Source organism: Thunnus maccoyii, chromosome 15 (assembly GCF_910596095.1).
Source record: "Thunnus maccoyii chromosome 15, fThuMac1.1, whole genome shotgun sequence".
NCBI lineage: Eukaryota > Metazoa > Chordata > Actinopteri > Scombriformes > Scombridae > Thunnus > Thunnus maccoyii.
Window position 1 is genome coordinate 21,585,369 of NC_056547.1, and position 20,696 is coordinate 21,606,064.

The 20,696-nt window shown below is 41.3% G+C and overlaps 1 protein-coding gene across 14 annotated transcripts in view; it reads left to right on the forward strand.

Annotated features, from left to right (window-relative positions):
- The window catches only part of adgrb2 (adhesion G protein-coupled receptor B2), a 203,499-nt gene that overhangs the window by 114,535 nt on the left and 68,268 nt on the right, over positions 1–20,696 (forward strand). For all 14 annotated transcript variants that reach the window (XM_042436671.1, XM_042436670.1, XM_042436672.1 and 11 more), the window contains 8 exons: positions 233–339; positions 1,334–1,528; positions 1,979–2,047; positions 2,579–2,687; positions 2,976–3,122; positions 8,616–8,703; positions 9,633–9,735; positions 14,480–14,523. In XM_042436671.1, coding sequence (XP_042292605.1) covers positions 233–339; positions 1,334–1,528; positions 1,979–2,047; positions 2,579–2,687; positions 2,976–3,122; positions 8,616–8,703; positions 9,633–9,735; positions 14,480–14,523 — 862 coding nt within the window. The remainder of the gene's footprint in view (positions 1–232; positions 340–1,333; positions 1,529–1,978; positions 2,048–2,578; positions 2,688–2,975; positions 3,123–8,615; positions 8,704–9,632; positions 9,736–14,479; positions 14,524–20,696) is intronic.

The window sequence follows — 20,696 nt, forward strand, 5'->3', positions numbered from 1 at the left end:
AAAAGGGCAGAGCTGCTAGTGTAGTTAGTTAACTCAGTGCATATTTATTTGGCTGGAGAAATGTTTTTTTTCTCAGTCATCTATTCAGCAGCCTCCACCAGATTTTTTCGCTGTGTGCCAGGTTAATGAGCAGGTGTGAGCTGCCAAACCGTCCTTGGGCAGATTTCATTTGAAAATTTGATGAATTCCATATTAAGTGTTTGTGTGTCTCTCTCTCTCTCTCTCTATCCAGGATCTGCTAGTCGTCGTTGCATGCTGGACAATAATGGAGTTGCTTTCTGGGGTCCTCCGAGCTTCGCCAGATGCGTCTCACTTGAATATAGATATTTACATTTATCTGTAAGTTCGCTTTTAACAAATACATACTCACAAAATTCAGGAACTCTCTCTACAAATTATGCTTTTCATCATCTTCAGCAAGAAGAAAACAGATATGTATACTGTTCTAGATCACATCATTGAAGACAGATAGTTGCAGCACCTCTCTATCATAACTCCTTCCCTATATCTGTTTATAAAAGTTGGTCTTTTCCCAAATTCATTCCTTTTCCACCCATCATGCTACTCTCCTCAACTTTCTTTTTTAAAAAAGTTTAGTCAAAATAGAGGAGTGTCTTTACTCATGGCTCGCCGGTATCTCTAATTAGCTTTTCCAGAGCTTTGCGCTCAAACTTATCAATTAATGAACAAAGCTAATGAATGTGTTCATCAGCCAGACTGTTTTCCTGCTCTGTGAACTTCAACCTTTCCATCTCCTCAATGATGGCAGAAGGAGATGGGGGTCAGGGATTGTACGTGAGAGCTGATTGCACTGTTAGCTTCTGTTCCAACCTTTCATTAACACCAGGAGTCAATAATTAATTTTCTGTGATTGCTGTTATCTTCTATTCTCCCTGGCTCTCTCTTTCTCTCTCTCTCTCTCTCTCTTTCTCTGCATTTCACATACACACAGAGGATTGCTTTCTGTATCTTTTTCTGAAGTAATGAGATCCAATTTCTGTCTGAGACTGATGCTAGGCCTCTTTTTACTTGCCTATTTTAGGCACAAGGAGAAAAAAAAAAATCCCACCATGTAGTGCATATATATGCCTGTCTTTAAACATCTCCCTCACTTTACATCCAGAATATTTCTGTGATTTCTTAGGAGAAAAAAACATGATCTTTGGTTTGTTTAGTCTAGCTGTTTCTGACATTTTTACCAGCTGCATACACACTTGTGCTATGGTAAGTGCCTATGGGCATGCATTTCATCATCTTGACTATACCTGTCAGTGGCGAAACCATCGACTTCCAAAGCGCACTCTCACTTCCTGTCTCTCTCTTCACATTGTAGTTACGAGAGCATCTCGCGAAGGGTCAGAGGACCCTGGCTGGGGAGGGCATGTCTCAGATCGTAAGGAGTCTCCTGGAGCTCTTGCAGAGGAGGAGCTACTACAGTGGCGACCTTCTCTTTTCCACGGAGATCCTGCGAAATGTGACGGACACCTTCAAAAGAGCAACCTACATCCCAGCTCCCGACGACGTGCAGGTAGGGCGAAGCCGCTAAGCCTTTCTGTCGAAGCCCCCCCCCCCCCCACAAGCTGCAAAACCATACAGAACATGCAGTCATAGTCCGCTTTTTACTGCACGGGGTGTGCATAGCAATGAACTACAGCTGCACAGTTGCTATGGCCTCAAAGGGGATTTTTTTAGCAGTGTTTTTTTTCTTTCTTTTTCCTTTTTTCACTGCCTGTAAGACTGCAAAACGCTCCTATCTCAGCTAGTCATTTAACAGACGTTATTTTGTTTTACAATATACTCATGTACAGAAGATCTGACAGAGAATAAACCGCAGTACCCTTCGGCTGGTGGGTGCAGGGTAGCTAAATAATAAGGGGCCATGACTAACATTTAGTGTGCATGTGAGCACGTACAAATGAGATAACAAATGGTGGTAGTGCTGCATTATCAACTGAGCACATCTTCATCTTGTGTTTAGAAATTCTTCCAGATAGTCAGCCACATGTTGGACATGGAAAACCTAGAGAAATGGGAGGACGCTCATCAGGTAATGCATAGATCTATATATATATATGTGTGTGTGTGTGTGTGTGTGTATGTGCATAAGTTTGACTAAAGGTGTATGTGGGAGGTGGGGTAGGGTGGGCTGTTGGGGGTTGACCACATCTCACGTTAACATTTCATTATTAGAGTCATAGAAAACCCACCTGTTTACTAAAAACAACAGCTACCTATTCATTATTTTGTGTGTCTGTGTGTGTGTGTGTGTGTGTGTGTGTGTGTGCGTCTTTGCACATCAGTACGTTTTTGTGCGTGACCCAGCTCGATGCCCTTGAGTTGAGGTGTGTTTACTTGCCATCTGGACACGATAAACAAGCAACCAAATCTGATATTATATCCCACGTGGTTACAATTTACTGCCCTGGAACGCATTTGGTACTCTAGATTATGCAATGAATAAAAAAAAATATTTCAGTAGGTGAGACACATCTCTTAGAAGGTTAGCCGTGGATTATAATTATGATGGCAACGAGATTGACACTCACCCCTCTCCCTCTTTTCATCTCTCCATCTACAGGTCGCTCCTGGCGCTGCGCTGTTGATGAGGATATTAGAGGATTTCATTCACCTCATCGGAGAGGCTCAAAAGCCTTTTCAGAGTTTTCTAGTCGTTACCAACAACCTCAGTGAGTGTCGCACGGTGCTGCCTCATGACAGGACATGACAGAGAGGGATAAAAGATTATCTCATCATCAATATCACTGTTAAAAGGCATTTGACTTATCTTATAGAATAAGGGTTAGAATATAGGAGTGAATTTTTATCATTCTCTGTCTTCAGCCAAGTTTCCCCAACATAGTGTCTTCTTTTTTTTTCATAGCAAAGTCGCCGCCAAATTATCCGTCTTTAATACACTGTAGGGCTGAGTCTCATTTCCAAAACACATAAACTTCTGGTATCTCTTGTTTATCCAGTGATAACCATCCAGCGAGAGCCGGTGTCAGCAGTTTCCAGTGATATCAACTTCCCCATGAAGGGCCGGAGAGGGATGAAGGACTGGGCCAGAACAGCAGAGGACAAGCTCTACATCCCTAAAGAGGTCTTCACCGTCCCAAACGAAGGTAGGAGAAATAAGACAGATATGCAGAGCCTGGGGTTTGTTCAAACTTTGGGCTTTTTGGTAGATTTCTTTATCTCTGTTTTATCTCTAAACTAAAGGTGCACTGACTCAGGGTGACCTTGAGGCCATCACTGAATAGAGCTTATACAGGTGGTATGATATGGATTTATTTTTTATGATTGGGGAGGCTGAGATGCCCTCTGCCAGGATCTGCTCCAGCTTTGGTGAGGTTTTTCTAGAAACAGTAATTTGGACGGAAGAATCAAGGCGTGCTAAACAGATTTCACCATCACTATCAAAATTAGGCCGTGATTTGGTTTTAAGATCAAAACAGAAGTTCCAGAAGTCTGTCTTCAGTCAGGTATGAGCACTAAGCTCACAAGCATGATTCAGATCTTTTTTTAGTTGTCATCCTCACTCTCACACATATAAGAACCTGTTATCACCCCACTCAACACTCTCTTCAGCCAAGGTCAGACCAGCTCGCTAAGAAGAGCGATCCCCAGTGTGACTTCATGTACTCAGAGATGTGTCTCATGGAAGCAGATAGAAAGCTTCTCAAGGACATGGAAGGGTAATGCTGAGAAGGATTTAGACTGAAAAGAGGCCCTGGAGGTTTTCTCAAGAAGATGCAGGTCTTTCATTTGTTAAGAAGCATGCTGTATCCCCTTGAGCGCATCAAGTCCTCACACCATTTTGAAAGGTGTGTCTTTGCTTTTAGCAACATGAGAGTTAACTGCTGTCAGTTATAACTGTTGTGATTTGTTTTTTTTTCCCCCCGTGGTTTTAAGTAAAGCCAAGAAACAATCAAAGTGATCGTCCGATCCCATACCTAGAAATAAAGGTCGGGGAGAATATAAATAGAAAGAAGATATCAGGAAGCTGATAGAAAGTTGTAAAAAGGAAACAAATTGACTTAAATAGAGTGGGAAGAAAGTGGTTTGTATTAGATAAGAGAATTACTGTGGCAGATGCAATCCACTACCAATGAAGGCAAAAGGTCACATCCCACAGGAAATTACACTGGCCGACTTCCTGTCTGACACCCCATCCCCTGCCCAAATTACAGTTCAGAGAGGCTACAGACCAAGAGAACAGAGCTGTCTCAGACCTTTGACTTGCACTGATAACAGTGACTCTCTTTGATTGGTTCAAGACATCCTGTATGCTAACTCACCTACTCTCTCTCTGTCTATGCTCAATGTAATATGCTTTTGTGCGCTGCCTCTAAATCAATCTACCATCTAACCATCCACCTTGCTTTTATATAACAGAACCTGCTTATGAGTTGTTTTGTTCAGGTTTTTTTTTTCACGTTTTATGGAACAGCAAATTCAGATACCTCAAAGGATAAATGTTAGACTGCGATTGGAGACAAAGGAGTGTTAGCTGGAGCTTGTTTAATACTGCGGCATTGCAATGTTTCCTTCTTTTTTATTCTCCATTCATCCTGTCTTTCTTTTTTTCGCTTCCTTCTGCTTGTTATGCCTTTTTTTCCCTCCATCTGAGTTTTTTGTTCATTATCCTCATAGTTTGCGGTATTGAATGTTTTGTCTCTCGCAGTGCTTGTTGTGCAATAAAAGTGACTGACTGCCTCACATTTACACTACCATTTTCTCATACGATATTCAGCACATGCTTTTGCCATTTTAGCCTATGCTATTTGGTAAATCGTTTCATCCAAACCGCATATAGCCTCATGAGTTAGGACATTATTAGTACTCTGCCCTGTGGGAACTCTGCCTCTTCCCATTGGCAGTCCATAAGTTGAGGTCTTCAGTTGATTGCTATCAGTTTGTTTGGTTCATTTAACCTGTAATGAAAGCCTGTCTCAGATGGACAGCTTAAACATGCTCATAAAGGCCCATTGGCACCTTTTGTGTGTGTGTATGTGCACACACAGGCGCACATACACACAGCCAATTGATAGGTTCATGAATCGCTTCACTGGGCAGAGGCCGGGACTGTTCTTCACTGATTTTCGAGGTGACAAACTCCCTCCCTCCTCTGTCTCTCTCTTTTTCTCCGGCAAACTCACATACAGACTCTCTGTCTCGTAGCCATGCGCACACATGCATCCAAACACACAAGCCAGCGATGGCTTCATATTTCAAATACGCCATTACCGGTACATGCATCTGGTAATGCACCGTTAACTTTGGATTATTACTCAAACAAGAACACAGACCACATAAGCTCTACTTTCTAATAATATGTTGAAGACTGACTTAATATTCACAGTTTTAACTATAACTGTGTTGAGTTTCCCATGATTATATGGGGCCATTAAATGTGCTGAAACAATGATTATTTATGTTTAATAGGAATTGTCAGACATTTTAGTAAATACTCTTTTTGCTCTCTTGACAGGAGTGAGTTATGACAATCAATACCACTCTCATTTCTGTGTGTGAAGTATGAAGGTGAATAGCCTAGCTTAGCATAAAAACTGGAGGCAGGAGGAGCTAGCTAAAAAGCTACCCTGGCTCTCTCCACAGTATAAAGATACACTTACCAGCACATCTAACTTATTACTAATTAACATCTCATTTGTTTTATCCAAACACAAACAGAAATGCAAGTATCATAATTTGGCATTTGGCATCCACACAGTGACAACGAGACAAGACTTCAGCAAGAAATATTATAGCATGTACAGTAAGTCACTATTAAACCAAAGCCCTTCAGTGCTATGTTTCTGTTTCTACAATAGATACAATGTGTGAATTAGTGAGTTTTGGAGGTGTTGGTAGGCATGTTTTTGAGCTTTTGATAGAGCCAGGTTCCCATTTAGCCAAACTAAGCTAAACTAAGCTAATCTGCAAATGCAGATCTCATCTATCTCTTGGTAAGAAGGCAAATATAGGAATTTCCCAAAAATGGCAAACTAATCCTCTAAAAATCAGCAGCATGACCAGTTTAGAAAAAGCTAAAATTGAATTGAAGGAAGTCTGGTATGGAGTGATATAGTATATGAGACATTTAAGTGTAAATAATGAAATCACTGACCTTTTGTTGGTAGCAATGAAAATCACATTGCAGTCAATTATTTTTTCTGAGCTCGAGCTCATAACCCTGTCAGTCTTTTCAACTGGACAGAAGTAATGCTTTACCACAGTGCTTTTATTTCTTAAAATGTTCTTTGTCAAGTGTACAAAAGTTTTGAAAAACCAAAAGTGGAGAGGAAAGAAGTCAGGTTGAAGGAAAAGAGTAACTCACGTGGAACCGTTTGGACGGAGCTTTCGATCTTTGATTAAAACTATAAATTATGGCTTAGCATCAACTCCAAGCATATCTTTTCCTGACAAATGGCATACTAAAATTCACAGCTGGTGACTGGTGGTTTGCCATTTTGCTGGATTACAGCTGACCACCAATCATTTAGATGTTCAGTAAGGGGAGAGTGACGAAAGTTCATGGGAAATTAGAGTTTTGGTGGAGTGCTTTTGTGGTATTAATCATCTCCAAGCGTAGGAGTGCCACCCCCTCGCACACTGATTTACCATTTACCCACAATACACTGACTTTCTCATTTGCATGCCTTTGCAGACACTGTCCAATTAGGATCCATCACACTCTCAGGCTTTCTCATGCTGACTTTGATCTGGGTTTTTTTTTTTTTTTTGCCTCCTCACAGTCTCAGAATTGCTTTTTTTTTTTTTTTCCACTGTAGAGATCTTTTTGTCTCTTCCTCTTTCGCTTCTCATCTGTCTTGCATAGCTATCTCTCTTCCTGAGTATTACCTCTTCTGCAGCAGGCAGACAGATTTTGGATGAGTCACCCTGTACGTTTGATACCATCAGCCCCTTATGTCTCTTTCTCTCCCCCTCTCACTGTCAATGCTCCTCCATTGCTTCCTAAAAGGGCAAAGGAGGGAGTGGCATATCTCAACATGAACTCTTTCCCTCTTACTTTTCCCCTCTGTTTCCTTCCGCCTCCCTCACTTGAGACAAAGTGACATTTACAGAGGGACACTACGTCTCCTTGGGAGACCCTGCTCTTTTTGGCAAAAGAACACTGAGGGGAGTGATGGAAGGCAAGGGGTTGTAAAGAAGGGCTGTTGAAAAGGGTGGAAAAGTTGAAAAGTGGGTTAGAAAATGGCAGCAACAACAGAGAGAGATAAGAGGGCCGAGTATTGAGTCGGGGGAAAGAAAGATGGTAAATGGACTGTATTTATATAGCGCTTCTCTAGTCTTCCGACCACTCGAAGCGCTTTACAATACATGCCAACATTCACACACTGATGGCAGAGGCTGCCATGCAAGGTGCCAATCTGCTCATCACACTCACACACCGACAGCACAGCCCTCCGGAGCAATTTGGGGTGCAGTATCTTGCCCAAGGAGACTTTGACGTGTGGACTAGAGGAGCCGGGGATTGAACCGCCGATCTTCCAATTAGAGGACGACCCGCTCTGCCTCTGAGCCACAGCCACCCCTGCAAGAAAGAAAGAAAGAAAGAAAGAAAGAAAGAAAGAAAGAGAGAAAGAAAGGGGATTTAGAACAAAGGAAAAGGAGAAAGGGATAGGGACATTGACACAGGAGTGCAGAAACACATTGACTTTATTGTAAAGAAGTTGCTGAAATTAATTGCTTGACTTTTCCCTTTCAAGTTTCTTTTTCGATCAGGGGTGGGGATGTTTCCTTATCTGAATGGAGGCGAGGGTCTAAATTTGCGATATCGGGGTTTATAAATACAGAGACGAGGCATCTGCATTAGGTCAGGATGAGCAATAGGTGAGCTACTAGCTGCAAAAAGAAGGCAAACAAAATTGACACAAATCGTGTGTCCGCCCACACAACGTGTAAAACTAGAATCTTAAGTGGGTAGGTGGTATATCTTCAACACAGAAGCATTATAAGTCTGAGAATGAAGGTTGTAGCTGTCATATCATGCTTCAGGAAAGTGCAGCAATTAACCAACTTTTCTTCAACAGAGCATGTGTCAGCGACAGCTTAAGAGTAAATGTAAATGAAGCTGAAATAGCAGGTTGATGAGACAGATGAAATCCGCGCTTGTTTGCTTCACCAACTAATGGCTGTGTTTGCTTTCAGTTGATTTATTTCACATTATTACAGATACCAACAGCATACTTCAGTTTATAATTTGAATTGCAGATCAGCAGATTTTGTTCTATTTAGCCAAAGTTCTTTACCACTCATATTCCTCTTCTCTGTTTTCACTACTAACTATACTCTTGTTGATGTGTAAAACATGAATTTTGTCCTCAAAGTATTTGATACATTCTTGCTGCAATTATACATTTACCCCCCACAGGAATCAATAAAGACTTATCTTTGTCTTCTGAGTAAAAATGGAACATATGGCTTTGTATCTCACAGGTAATGTTGTCCAAAGAAATTTTCAGGCTCCAGCACTCCACAGAAAAAAAAAGAAAGGATGGACAGATCAATAGATGGATGATTATTGAATGTTTTAGGCAAAGCATGGCATCTGTTTGGGCTGATCAGCTGCAAAATGTTCTGTGTTTCAGAGACAGAGACAGATTCAGAGTCTACAATGTACTACGTCATCGGAGCCATCTTGTACAGGACGTTGGGTGTCATCTTACCAGCACCAAAGTGAGTACCTCTCATAAGATCCAGTGACTAATTATTCATGATTTTTTAATCATTTCAAACTATATCTTGTCTTCTGCTCCTTTCCCTGTCCTTTCTTCTACCTTTCTGCGTCTCTTTTTTTTTCCTAAACACTTTCTCTGACAACTTTTCATCTCCCTTATATTCTCTTGAATTGTTTTTTTTTGGTTTCCATCCTCACCACCTTTCTATTTCTGTGCCCTTTCTTCTGTCGCTTCTTCCCTCTATCTAATTCCAACCTCCAATTCTCCATCTGTCTTCTCTCTTATATCATCTCTATCGCTTCTCTCCTCTCCTTGTGTCTGTCTAGTTATCAGACAAGTCTCTTGGATCTCCAAATAAGTATATTTTCCTTGGATGTTTTTTTTTTTTTTTTCCATTTCCTTTGCATTGTCAATGTATTTTTGGAAGTGTATAGTGGGCTTCGAATGGGTGCGGGACTAATGGGTCCTGAAACTTGCATAGAACTTTCATTTGCAAAAATAGAAGTTAGGAGAAATCAAGAGGTTGTCAGAAGGCCACTGTGATATGGTGTTTGTGCTGGCCCTGGGCCCTTTTATTCAGGTCAGTGCTCTTGGATGTGGATGAGCCGAGTCTTTTAAAAACCCTTTTCTCCCTGTAGCTCCGCTGAATGGTAATAGGTCCAGAGCTCTGTTTTCACTCAGGAACTATCTCACTCTGTCATTAGTTATATGTTTATTTATTTAGGTATTCACTCATTTCTGTAAACACGCTCAAAAAACCCTCCAAAGCATGGATCGGGTGTGTATTGTGGCTTTATGCAAGCTAACCCAGCATATCCATTATATTTCTTGTCAAAACATCACCTGAGAGAGTAAACCAAACTTGAATGTGTAGTACAACTCTCAAAAAGAATATGCTGTTTTTTTGTGTGTTTTTGTATCTTGCAGTCCCCCTGCGGTGATCAACTCCAAGATCCTAACAGTGACAGTACGACCGGAACCGCAACCCAGCGAGCCCATGGTGGTGGTGGAGCTCTCACCACTTTTCAATGTAAGAAAAATAAATCTATTTTTTCCTACCCCCAACTAAGAGCTACACTCTTTTCATATGTTTTAATGGGATGCAAAATATATAATAAATAAATATCCAGTACAATTAGGGAGCGGAGAATATTACTCTTTCATTTTCCTCATCTAAACATTCCCGGCCACTTGAGACTCATTTGAAGTAGTGTGTAACTTCTAACCAGCGGAAAAATCACCTTATTTGCTCAGTAATATTAAAGTGTGTTACTTGCAACAAAAATGTAAATTATTCCATATGAAGCACTTTCTAATGCAAGGGGTTTGTATTTTTTATCATACACTTGTATATTGAGCAAGCTTAGGCTGAGGAAATAAATTAGTTTAAGGCTTTAAAGGATTCTTTTTCTCCCTGCTGACCCATGTTTCCCCGAGTTCAGATGAAAGAAAATGCTGCATGCTATAAAGTGCCACAGTGCTCGGTGAATTGCCTGAATAAATGCAGACCTTTTTGACTTCCTTATATAGCAGTGTCTCCTGGTACCTATTCAGTTTATATTACAGTGGAGTGTGTTATTATAAATGACTCGTGGGGTGTCTTCAGTGGAAAGGACTAAGTGCAAGTTTAATGAGAGGCACTCTTCACAACCTCAATAAGATGTGGGATTCATTAGCCATTCTTCTGTGTAAAGGTGGGCACAGTTTTTAAAATAATGTTGAATATTTAATGGTTCTCTCTAGACAACACACACACACACTTGCACACACACACACACAGTGTACATATACGCATACTAAAAATTTACAATGAAATCGGTCTCTTGCCATGTCAACCAGGACCTGAGGGTCAAAATTATTGCACAGTTTCATTAGAAAGACTTGTATTCATTTTCCATCCCCCGCCACTCCATCTCTCTGCTTTAAACTGCTGATTCATTACTTAATTATGGCATTTCCATTATATACCTCTATCTTTTATCCTCCTATTCTGCTTTAAACACTTTTGGCAAAGCAGAGGTACTGTAGGTTGCACACCCAGTGTATAGAGGATGATGTCTTAATGCTGATCGCAGCATGCTGCTGTGAACTACTACAGTTACCGGAGGCTCCTGCTGAGGGCAGGCACTTCTTTGGCACAGAGTACAACACATGGCTGGGACAGTGTGTGGAGGGTGTATACACATATGCATAACCTCGACCAGTCTTGATGAGGCCATTGTTATCCTCTCTAAGTCTAGTTTTGCAGGTCTTATACTTTCACAGGACAAAGTTGCATTACAGCATAACTATCCTCAAAAAGAATATAGCTGTGTTGACTAAAGTAATGTTGGAAATGTATTAAAACGACATTGTAAAATTAACATATCTCTTATATCAAAAATCACATGACCGAAGAAGATAGAAGTGATTAGCATAATATTAATTTGGTTTCATTTGAAATGCAACCAGTGCTAATGGTCTTAGTCATAGCCACACATTTTCATGATTACTACTTGAAATTAATTTGGCTTTTAGCAACTCCTAAAAGCAAAGTTAGAAGAAGAAAAAAAACATGTTTTTTATAACCAAAATAGTTTGTATTTGTATGGGGGACTCCACCACTATTACTCCTAGTATTACTGAATGTCAATACAATGAATAACAATTGCAAAGAAAATGCCATACTGTAAATAGTATCAAAAATGAGGTTTGATTTCGTGAAAATCTTAAGGATTATAACTTGGGCAAACAACTAGCCTGTCTCTGTCTGAAGTAATGATATCCACCCATCAGCACGTCTAACGGTTACCTTTGGACAGAGCCAGCTAGCAAGCTGTCTGTATGCTGAGCTAAGATAACTGGCCTCTAGCTGTAATCTCATATCAATCTTCTCATCTAACACTCAGCAAGAAAGTTAATAAGCATATTTCCCAAAATGTCAAACTACTCCTTTAAAATGCTTTTTTAAAAATAGTACCTTAGTTATTTGTTAAAAATAACTAAGGTACTGTGAAAATAAACTAGTGGACCTACTCAACAGTACTGCCTACAAAATGCACACACACAAACAGGACATTTGTTGTTAGAGAATATTTATTTGCATGCATGCAGGCATGTTCGGCATCGCTCAGCTTGGCCTGAACTTCACAAGGTAGCAAATGTTGAGCTCCTGAGTGCATGCACTGTATATATCAGAGCCAGAGTAGGCAAGAAAGTGTAAAGGAGAGCAGAGTCTCCTGTTATGGTCTTCAGCTGCAGCACAGTAGGTGTCGACCTTGGCCAGTGTAGAAACACCCGGTTGCTTAAGCAGTGCCGTGGCAACAGCTGCCTCGGGCTTCATTCTCAGAGGGGGGTGTAGGGGTCTGCGCACGGTCATGTCTTCATCGAGAGGACATCTGTTCCAGTCAGATTCCCCATGTATTTCTCTGGTGCCCAAGTGTACGTGTGTCTTTAATGGTGAGTAAGAAGCAGGAGGCCAGAAAGCTTTGTGCCCCCACAGTGGACTAGTAGACTAGATGCCAAATGTTACCCATCCTTCATCTACCCTTTTCAACTGCAAAAGCCAGCCCTGGTTAGCTTTATGAACCAGCCACAAGCCTTTTTGGTTAATTTCACTTTAATCTAGTTTACTTTCATCAGTCAAAAAGCATTATCCAAGTTGCTCCATTTCATTTTCTAAATCTATATTCTAAGATATGAAGCGGAGGGCTTTTAAGACTCCCTGAACGAGTGTGGTCTTGTTCTGTTACAGTAGTTCATTTCATCTGATTAGCTTACCATATTCACAGCCAATATGCATTAGGCATTTTATCACCAAATGGCTACCACACGTGGCTGTAAATACCTTGAAGAAAATGGCTGTTCCTTTTGAGAGAAAGGGAAGAAAGAGCTGTTAAGGTGCACACCATTATTACCATCCATAAATACAGCTGTTAGAATCAGACACACGTTGTTCCCTTTGAGAGACATCAGTCGAGCAGACGCTGTCATTATGCAACGTATCAGCACTGAAGAGGAGGCAGACATTGTGGGAGTACACTGGTGTCACTCCTGCTGTAGTGTACAGTCGGGCACAATGCCCGCTGATTGATAGCTGAATGCTAACAGAGCCCGCCACGTTAATGCACGCCCAGAGATATCTAATGTCGGTGACGGCCGTCTGCATGTGAGGCAGAACAAAGCACTTCATCAATCTGTGTCGACTAGCCTCTGATCCTGTGTATATAAGCGTTGCATCACTCGGTCCTCGTAAGTCTAGCCATGCAGAGACCCCTGGATTCACTGATTCATGGAAGATCATTTGTGAACTGTTCAAAGAAGGAGGGATGACCTTGCCTTTAGAGAAATAAATCCTCATGGCGCTTCTCTCTTTCTTTACTCATTTAAAACATCGTTAATATTCAGAAAATATTCAGTTTGCTCAAGCCTTCTCACTCAAGAGGAGGTGATTTTGTTAAATTTTCCTCAGGCTGCAGTAAGTCTGCTTACAGCAGACATCATCCTTTTTATAATGGACACAGCAATCTGGCTGTAGAAATACTGCTATAATCCCCTTTACCATCAGGGGGAGCTCAAAGGCAAAGTGCTTATTGCAGGACTCAGGAAGGACCAACAGACTCTTACAGAGAAGGATACATTTCCCTCTGCATCAGCCCAGTGGGAGAATAACCTCTCAGTTGTGGGTACCTGATGCAGTTAAGAAGACAAGCGATCAGTCTTACTCTAAAGCACAATGAAAGCCTATTGGTTAGTAGGTCAAGCTCTCAGACTAGGATTGGAGTTACTCAGTTTGTCAGCTCTAAGGCACCAATTTGAGTCTTTTAATGCTCTTGATTTAGGAATGAATGTAAAGACAGAATATTTAATCCAGACCAGACACTCACAAAGTTCAATGAAAAACCAACTACAATCCAATTCTCACCAAATGAGGCATATAGGTTGAAAGGGCACGGGCGACGCTTTACAAGTGATCAATTCAGAGATCACTGAAGATCACCAGTGGAACATGCTGTGATGAGTCAGTTAAAGATATCGATCCTCTGATTGATCCACTGATTGAGTCATAGCAAGTCTTCCTCCGCCACCGCGCCCGACTGAGCTTTGATTACCAGATGATTCACCTGCCGTTCTCCCAACGATTGGCTTTTGGCTCCAGCGAGTCGATGGATTAAGAGTGAGCTGATAGCAAATCCCCTTGTGGGGGATTTATTTTCTTTGTTTGTTTTTTTTAACATGTTTTTTAATCAATATCAAGAGTTCATATGAGGATGTTTAGAGACATTTTCGGGCCATTTACACACTCTGAATGGGACCGTTTTTCACAATAAATACTTGCTATACTCAAGTACATTTTACTGCTTCATTGTTGTTTACTTTCCGCTGTTGTAAAGTTGTACAAAGAATTTGAATGCTTTCCCACTACTGGAAGTTTATGACCTCTACTTGCTGTGTATTATTGTCCATGAAATGGGTTTTTCTTTTTTGTCTCCAACTCACAATTCATCGCTCACACACCTTCACTCTCTCTGCAGCAGCAGCAGCTACTTGCCACTCTGTCCTCTGTCAGTGACTCTTTCTCCATCGCCGCCTCCCACTGTCTGTCTCAATCCTTCTCTTTCATTGTCTGTTTACCTCTCTCCATTGCCCATGCAACGTCACTCTTTCTCCTCTGGCAACAAGCTATTCTATCTTCTCTCTGTCGCTTTCTCTCGCTCATTCTCTCAACTGGCAGTAACAGCTTATCTTCTCTCTCTCCCTCCCCTCTCTCCCCCCCCTCCCCCTGTATCTTGCAGGGTACATCAGACCCTCAGTGCGTAGTCTGGGACTATGGCAACCCGTAAGTTACTCTGAATGATTCTGATACTCATGTGTGTCAGTGTGTACGGTGCAGTAATGCATGTGTCTCCATGTGTGTGTGGGTGTGAGTCAATTTTTATCTCATTTTGTGCTGGTGCCCAGTCCTATTCATTTTATTAATTAACTGAAAACAGTCTAATGAAGTTCCCTGTGTTAGTGTTAAATACATTAGTCATTCAGAACAAACACTCACCTCTTTGTGTTGCTAAGAGTTCAAAAGTAACATCACTCAGAACACCTCAGTGGAGCAGGTTTTCCTTTGTTGCAATCCTCTATTTCAATGTTTGATATTACTTACACCATATTAAAGGTTTAATTTGCTATTCTGTATTCCATTGAGGGGCAGTCGGTTTAACTGGAACAATCCTTCCTCATACCATCACTGACCTGAATCCTTATTTTCTACCAAATGGGTTTTCCCTCATTTGTCTATGTAGGCCACTGACTCTTTGACATTATTTGCTTTGTGTAGTGGACCATCTATTGAACTACATAATGTAAACCAGCACAATTGATCATGCCGTCATCGCCATTAACCCACATACTATAGTGATAGCAGTTTGAGTCAATAACAAAGTCATGTCAGACTTGTTCAGCTTGGTTCCAGGTCATGGCCCCCTTTCATTTTCACAATTACAAGCCATTATCTTTGAATTGTTCAAATCTTCTACCCATGCTAGTAGAACTGAACAGATGCAACACTGTCTCCTACAAAATACATTTCTATAGCACTAACTTTGAAGGAAATTTAATTGCTATTTTTGAGGAAGTCTGACAGGTTTACACTACACAGAATTCATCAGTAGGAGTTTGGGGTTTGTGTTGTGGTGCATAAAACAAAAGACCTTTACACAGATGGCTATGGCCATAAGGTAGTAAAACACAGGTAGGGAATGATCTTTGTTTTTGTTAAATACTTAAAAAATGAATGTATCCTCTCCCATGCTTCAGTCAGCTTTGACCTTTTCAGTATTTGATCAAGACCAGGATCTTTCCCTCACATTGACAAAGTGCTTTGAGTTGCCTTAACTGCCATAAAATCATGAATCATGCCGTAGTTAGTAGGAAATGGGGACAGGAAATGAAATATATCGACAGTGTGTTGCAGATACAAACAATTCACGTGGTATTACTTTTCCAGTTAAATGTTTTTACTCATGCAAATTAGTTGTACAGTATTTAAACATACTTTTTACTAGACAGATTTGACAGATGATGCTTTGACAGAGCAAATGGCTCTGAGAAGAATTGAATTTGTCACGGCGCCATCACAGCAGGCCTCCCTGTCTACTGTGACAGCAAGACTGATGACAGAAAAATTCTGGTCAGCTCAACTTTCCCCCTGAGATCATATTAGTTTATCTAGTTCTAGAGGAGTGCTCTCCTGTGACCAAAGCACACAATGTGAGTGCGGGTTCACAGCGAGAGGATAAGACACTGTAACTTATCAAACTACCCCTCTCCATCAAGGTAGGAGGGAAACAAAGCTCTGCAAAGTCAATTAACTAGCCGCCAGATTACAGCTGCAATCAAATTAAATTTGCAGACATTATGAGGGCAGAGAGCCAGACAGAATATAAAGTGGCAAGGTGGCTGTGATGTCTATCAACCAAATGTACTCAAACTTGGAGGAATGTGGAAAACATCCAAATGTGTTTGCCAGGGATTAGTAATATGTCTGCAGATACAAACACACTGACCAAGGTCCTACATCAAATTTAGAAATTACCACATTAAATGCAAGATGTAATCTGAATTCTTTTGATATCACGTGTCAAGCTAACACCAACCAATCAATAATGCTCCAATTACAATCACTGCAGCTCATCAGCGAGTGGAAGTCTCTATTTTTGACCCTCATGTTAGCTGTTCCTGCTCTCATAACTTGACAAGAGGAGACTATTCATGAGGCCCATGAGTGTTTTACATTTGAAGCTGATGTACAGACTTGACCATTTGCTGCAAACAGCCTGCAGTCATCACAACTTACTGCACAGATGCTGTATGGAAAGGTGCAAGGCTGTGAAGCCCAGCCAACTGGTGCACTTCAATTAAAACAAAAAAAAAAACAAAAAAAGTTGAGAATTTGTAGCAAAATCTGATGGTCGCATATGGAATTCATCATCTCTACATCATGTACATCATGAGCACAGGCAAGGACACCTGCTCAGGGATCAGCCTAGCATGCATATATATACACTGACTCTTCCATTTTGCTTGTCTGTGCAGGGCAGTAAATCTTAACCGGAGCTGGGCGGGAGCACGCAGTTGATATGGGCAGAGAACATGTTGTACAAAGCAGCCGTTTGTTTGCTGGAGGATATCACCTCTCTCAGCCTGGCTGTCTCTCTAACTGAGCCACAGGCTTTGAGGTTGAGCACAAGGCAGAGAAGAGGTGGAGAATGTATAGATAGCAATACGGAGGGAGGGCAAACACGGTACCAGCTGAACCAGACAGCAGGAGAAAAAAAAAGTTCAGCTCAGAGATGGAAAAAATAACGCTGTCACTCTATGACCTGAAAACACATACTATATTAAATGCACCCACACCCATATAACAGAAAGAAAACAGATAGTGTACAATGCATGTATGTTTTCCTTAAATAGTTATTATGCACACACGGGTAATGTAAATTTACTTGAAGATTAGGGATGCCTCAACTCTCTAAAGCCTACTGTCATTTCCATCACAATGGTCTCTGCGCATGGTTTTCGGAAGCAGTGGTCTACTTGGAAATCTGCAAGCGATATCGGCGGTAGCTCTCTCCCTTTTGCGCTCTCTCTCAGCTGGCTAAGTTGGCCAGCAGTTTGTGGCATTCACAGTTCATCTCAGTATTTATGTGTGAGTGTTTATTTATTTATTTTGCCCGTAACAGGCCCATATGTCGGCACCATCTGCCCACCCAAATCGTAGCTCTCGCCGTCCCTCCCTGTCTTCCCCCATGTGCCTGTCTTCTCAACCTACTCTCAACCTGTTTTCATTTGCCTCGCCGGCTTCAATAGGTACTGTTATGTTTAGCTCTCATAAAAGTTTTACAGGGATCGAAACCGGGGAGCTCAGGTTATAAGAAGCAAAGGAGGCTATCAAGAGTAAAAGTGTACCCATTTTCTAACCACATTCGGAGGTATACAAGGTACTGAGATGAACTAGGCGAGGCAATCTTCTTCCATTTTGGTCTAACTTGAATCCTCACCGGGTATTTTTCTTTTTCTGCTGTCTTTCACTAACACACTCACTCTCTGTTCCACGGGAAATGATGATGGGTGTTCAGCTTCACTTTGCTATGTCGTTCCTGACCTTGCCTCTGGCATCTCTGTGCTTTGACCCTCTCTATGCCTCAGTCAGTATGGGCTATCTGGCTGAACCCCCACTGACACACACACACACACACACACACACACACACACACACACAGACACACACACACTGTACTATGGAGCACTTATCATATGTCTGCTGCTTTTTCAATCAAAACAAACTGCCTTCTTTGCTGGCATCTATAAAATAAACATTGCACTACTCACACATTTATTTATGCATCACTCATACATTTCACATTCCATTTCTAATAAGTATTGAAGCAACATACTGTCATACAAATGACAAAGCTGAAATAGCTCTGCATCACAGGCGGCGGGCAACTGAGCAATCTCATTTTAAAGCATGCTTAGAAATATGACCCAGTAGTTAGAGATAAATGTAATATACACTTTAGATGGATGGATGAAAGTAAGCTAGTGAAGGGTTGAGGGTTCACTTAATCCTATTTCTAATCCCCAGTGGTCTTCAGCTTGATCGGGGATCAGTGCATAAAGACCCACCCTACCCCCACCGCCCATCACTGCCATAGAGCAATAATGGCTTGGTGTGCAGCACAAGTCACTCTAACATCCTCAATCTGACACGGTAGATTGAGGCTTGCTTTGGGCTCAGACAGATCTGGCACTGCTATCAGTGTTTGGCACGGGCGGGTCTCAACCTTAAATGAAGTAAAAAGTCAAAGGCATATCCTACACACTGCCAAAAACTAGCTGGACACAAATCTGGCCAAAATGTAATCACATTTATTTTACAAAAAGGCATAGCGGCAAGTTTTGACCTTTGCCAAGTGTATGACACTTTTTTTTTTATTCTCATATTGGCAGTGTTATGGCCCTTCAAATGCTATATATTACTGTGTGTATTAAACCAACAACAAGTGAATGAATGAAGAGATGGTTAATAAACAGTATAAATGTGTCGGTGGTTGTGTCGCTGAAAGAACTGTGTATTACCAGCAGCTATTTTTGGGATTTCATTTCTAGCACCAGACCATGCTCATCAAGTATGCATTTACAATACAATTGGCATTATACTGTAGTTAGAGGGTGGCACAGTTGCTCAGTGGTTAACACAGTCACTCAACAGCAAAATGTTCTTAGTTGGAGCCAGCTCGTTGGGAGTCCTTCTGTGTGGAGATCCGCGGATCAAAAATATGCTCGAAACTCTAATTTCCTCATATTCGAATGTGTTCGTCTGCATGTGCGAGATAGACTCTGTCCGTGTGCTCTTGCCCATTGCATTCTCTTTCAGGCTTCAGATTTCTCAACCCTGAGCAGAATGAATAGGTATAGAAAATGGATGGGTGGATAGCAATGAGAGAATGAAATTGCTAGTGTATAGACGGTGTTAGGAGAGACAGCAGACTGTTAAGTAAAAATAGCCCTTCATATGTTTACATCTGTGCAATATAATAGCACACAGTTACTGATCTTGCCTTATTCTGTGTTCTTTCAGTGCTAGTTTCAAAGCAGTTTCAGAAGTTGAGTTGAGTTCAGTTCTTTTTTAAAGTGGGTGAGATCAACAGATGTGCTAATATGTACAAATGTACATTTTGACAGTATTTACCTCCGTTTTAAAATTGTGAAGAAAAAGTGTTTTTTTTGTCTCCCCATCTGAAATTAAAAAGTCTTGTATCGATTTACCGCATTACTTCCAAATATGCATATTTCCTCATCTTTCACAGACAAACGCAGACTAACACAGACTAACACACTTAACAGCGTAGCCACCAGGAGGAGGAGGAGGGGTGGCGGCGGAGGGCTGATAGGGCTTGCTCCACTTTTCCATCTGACAGAGCAGAAGGGATCAAGACTGTGTCAAACAGCGAGTCAGCGCGGCAAGAGGGAGTCGGCCAGTAGGGCTTATGTGGGCTCTGCCTCCACAGGGTGTTTCAGACATGGACAGGCTCTTAGCTCATTTCCCCAGCTATCACAACAGTCCTTAGAGAGTGCGTTAACATTTTAACTTTAATGCTATGCGCGTAACGCTCGTGTTCTTGTCGAGGAGAGTTGGCTTTCAGGTACTTTTGATGCCTTTGCGTAGCTGTTACATGTTGAGATCAGGTATAAGTAGCATATTGAGCTATGATTTCGTTCCACTACTGGACTTCATGGATAAGTGTGGGCTGCATGCGATTCAGGGAGATTGTAGTTTTTAGTATGGGTGATGTAATTATGTAAAGCAGGTTACGATTGTATATCCCCAGGTTTTTTTTTGTTTTTTTTACTTCATGCATTATTCTTATTGATTGCGTCATCATGTGACCAGTGGAGCTGGGATGGAGCACTGTATCTTACCGTACGGCCGGGGATAGTTTTTAGAACTGATGTTGTTTTCCTTGGGCGTAGTCTTAGATGGTGATGATGTTATACATTCATAGCGAAGGGTATGTGGAGTTTTGATTAGGGGTTGTGAAAAAGAAGACTTGCTCTCTGCTGTAAATTGGAATATGTTCCCTCTTCACTGCTGAACCTGTAAGGTTTAAGAGCCACAGGGTAAGTAACATCTCTACCCCCTTAAAAATAGCTTTTGTGGTAAGATGTCCAGATGATTTTTACCCTGCTAATGCAATCTAAAAGATCTTATATGTAACCTACTGTTAAGTGCTGCATTTGCCTTATGCTTATCTTGTTGACTCGCACATTATCCTCTTTACTCTTGTCCCGCTTGAAGTAGGCTGAGAGGGCACTATGTTAGTGCTTTATGGGACTCAGAGTTATCCCTTTGGCCTTAAGAGTCCTATTTGAGCCTCTTTAAATATGCTTAGAAAATGTCCAGTTTTAAGAGAAATCCTCTTCAGTTTTTTTAAGATTCAACATTTAGAAAAATAT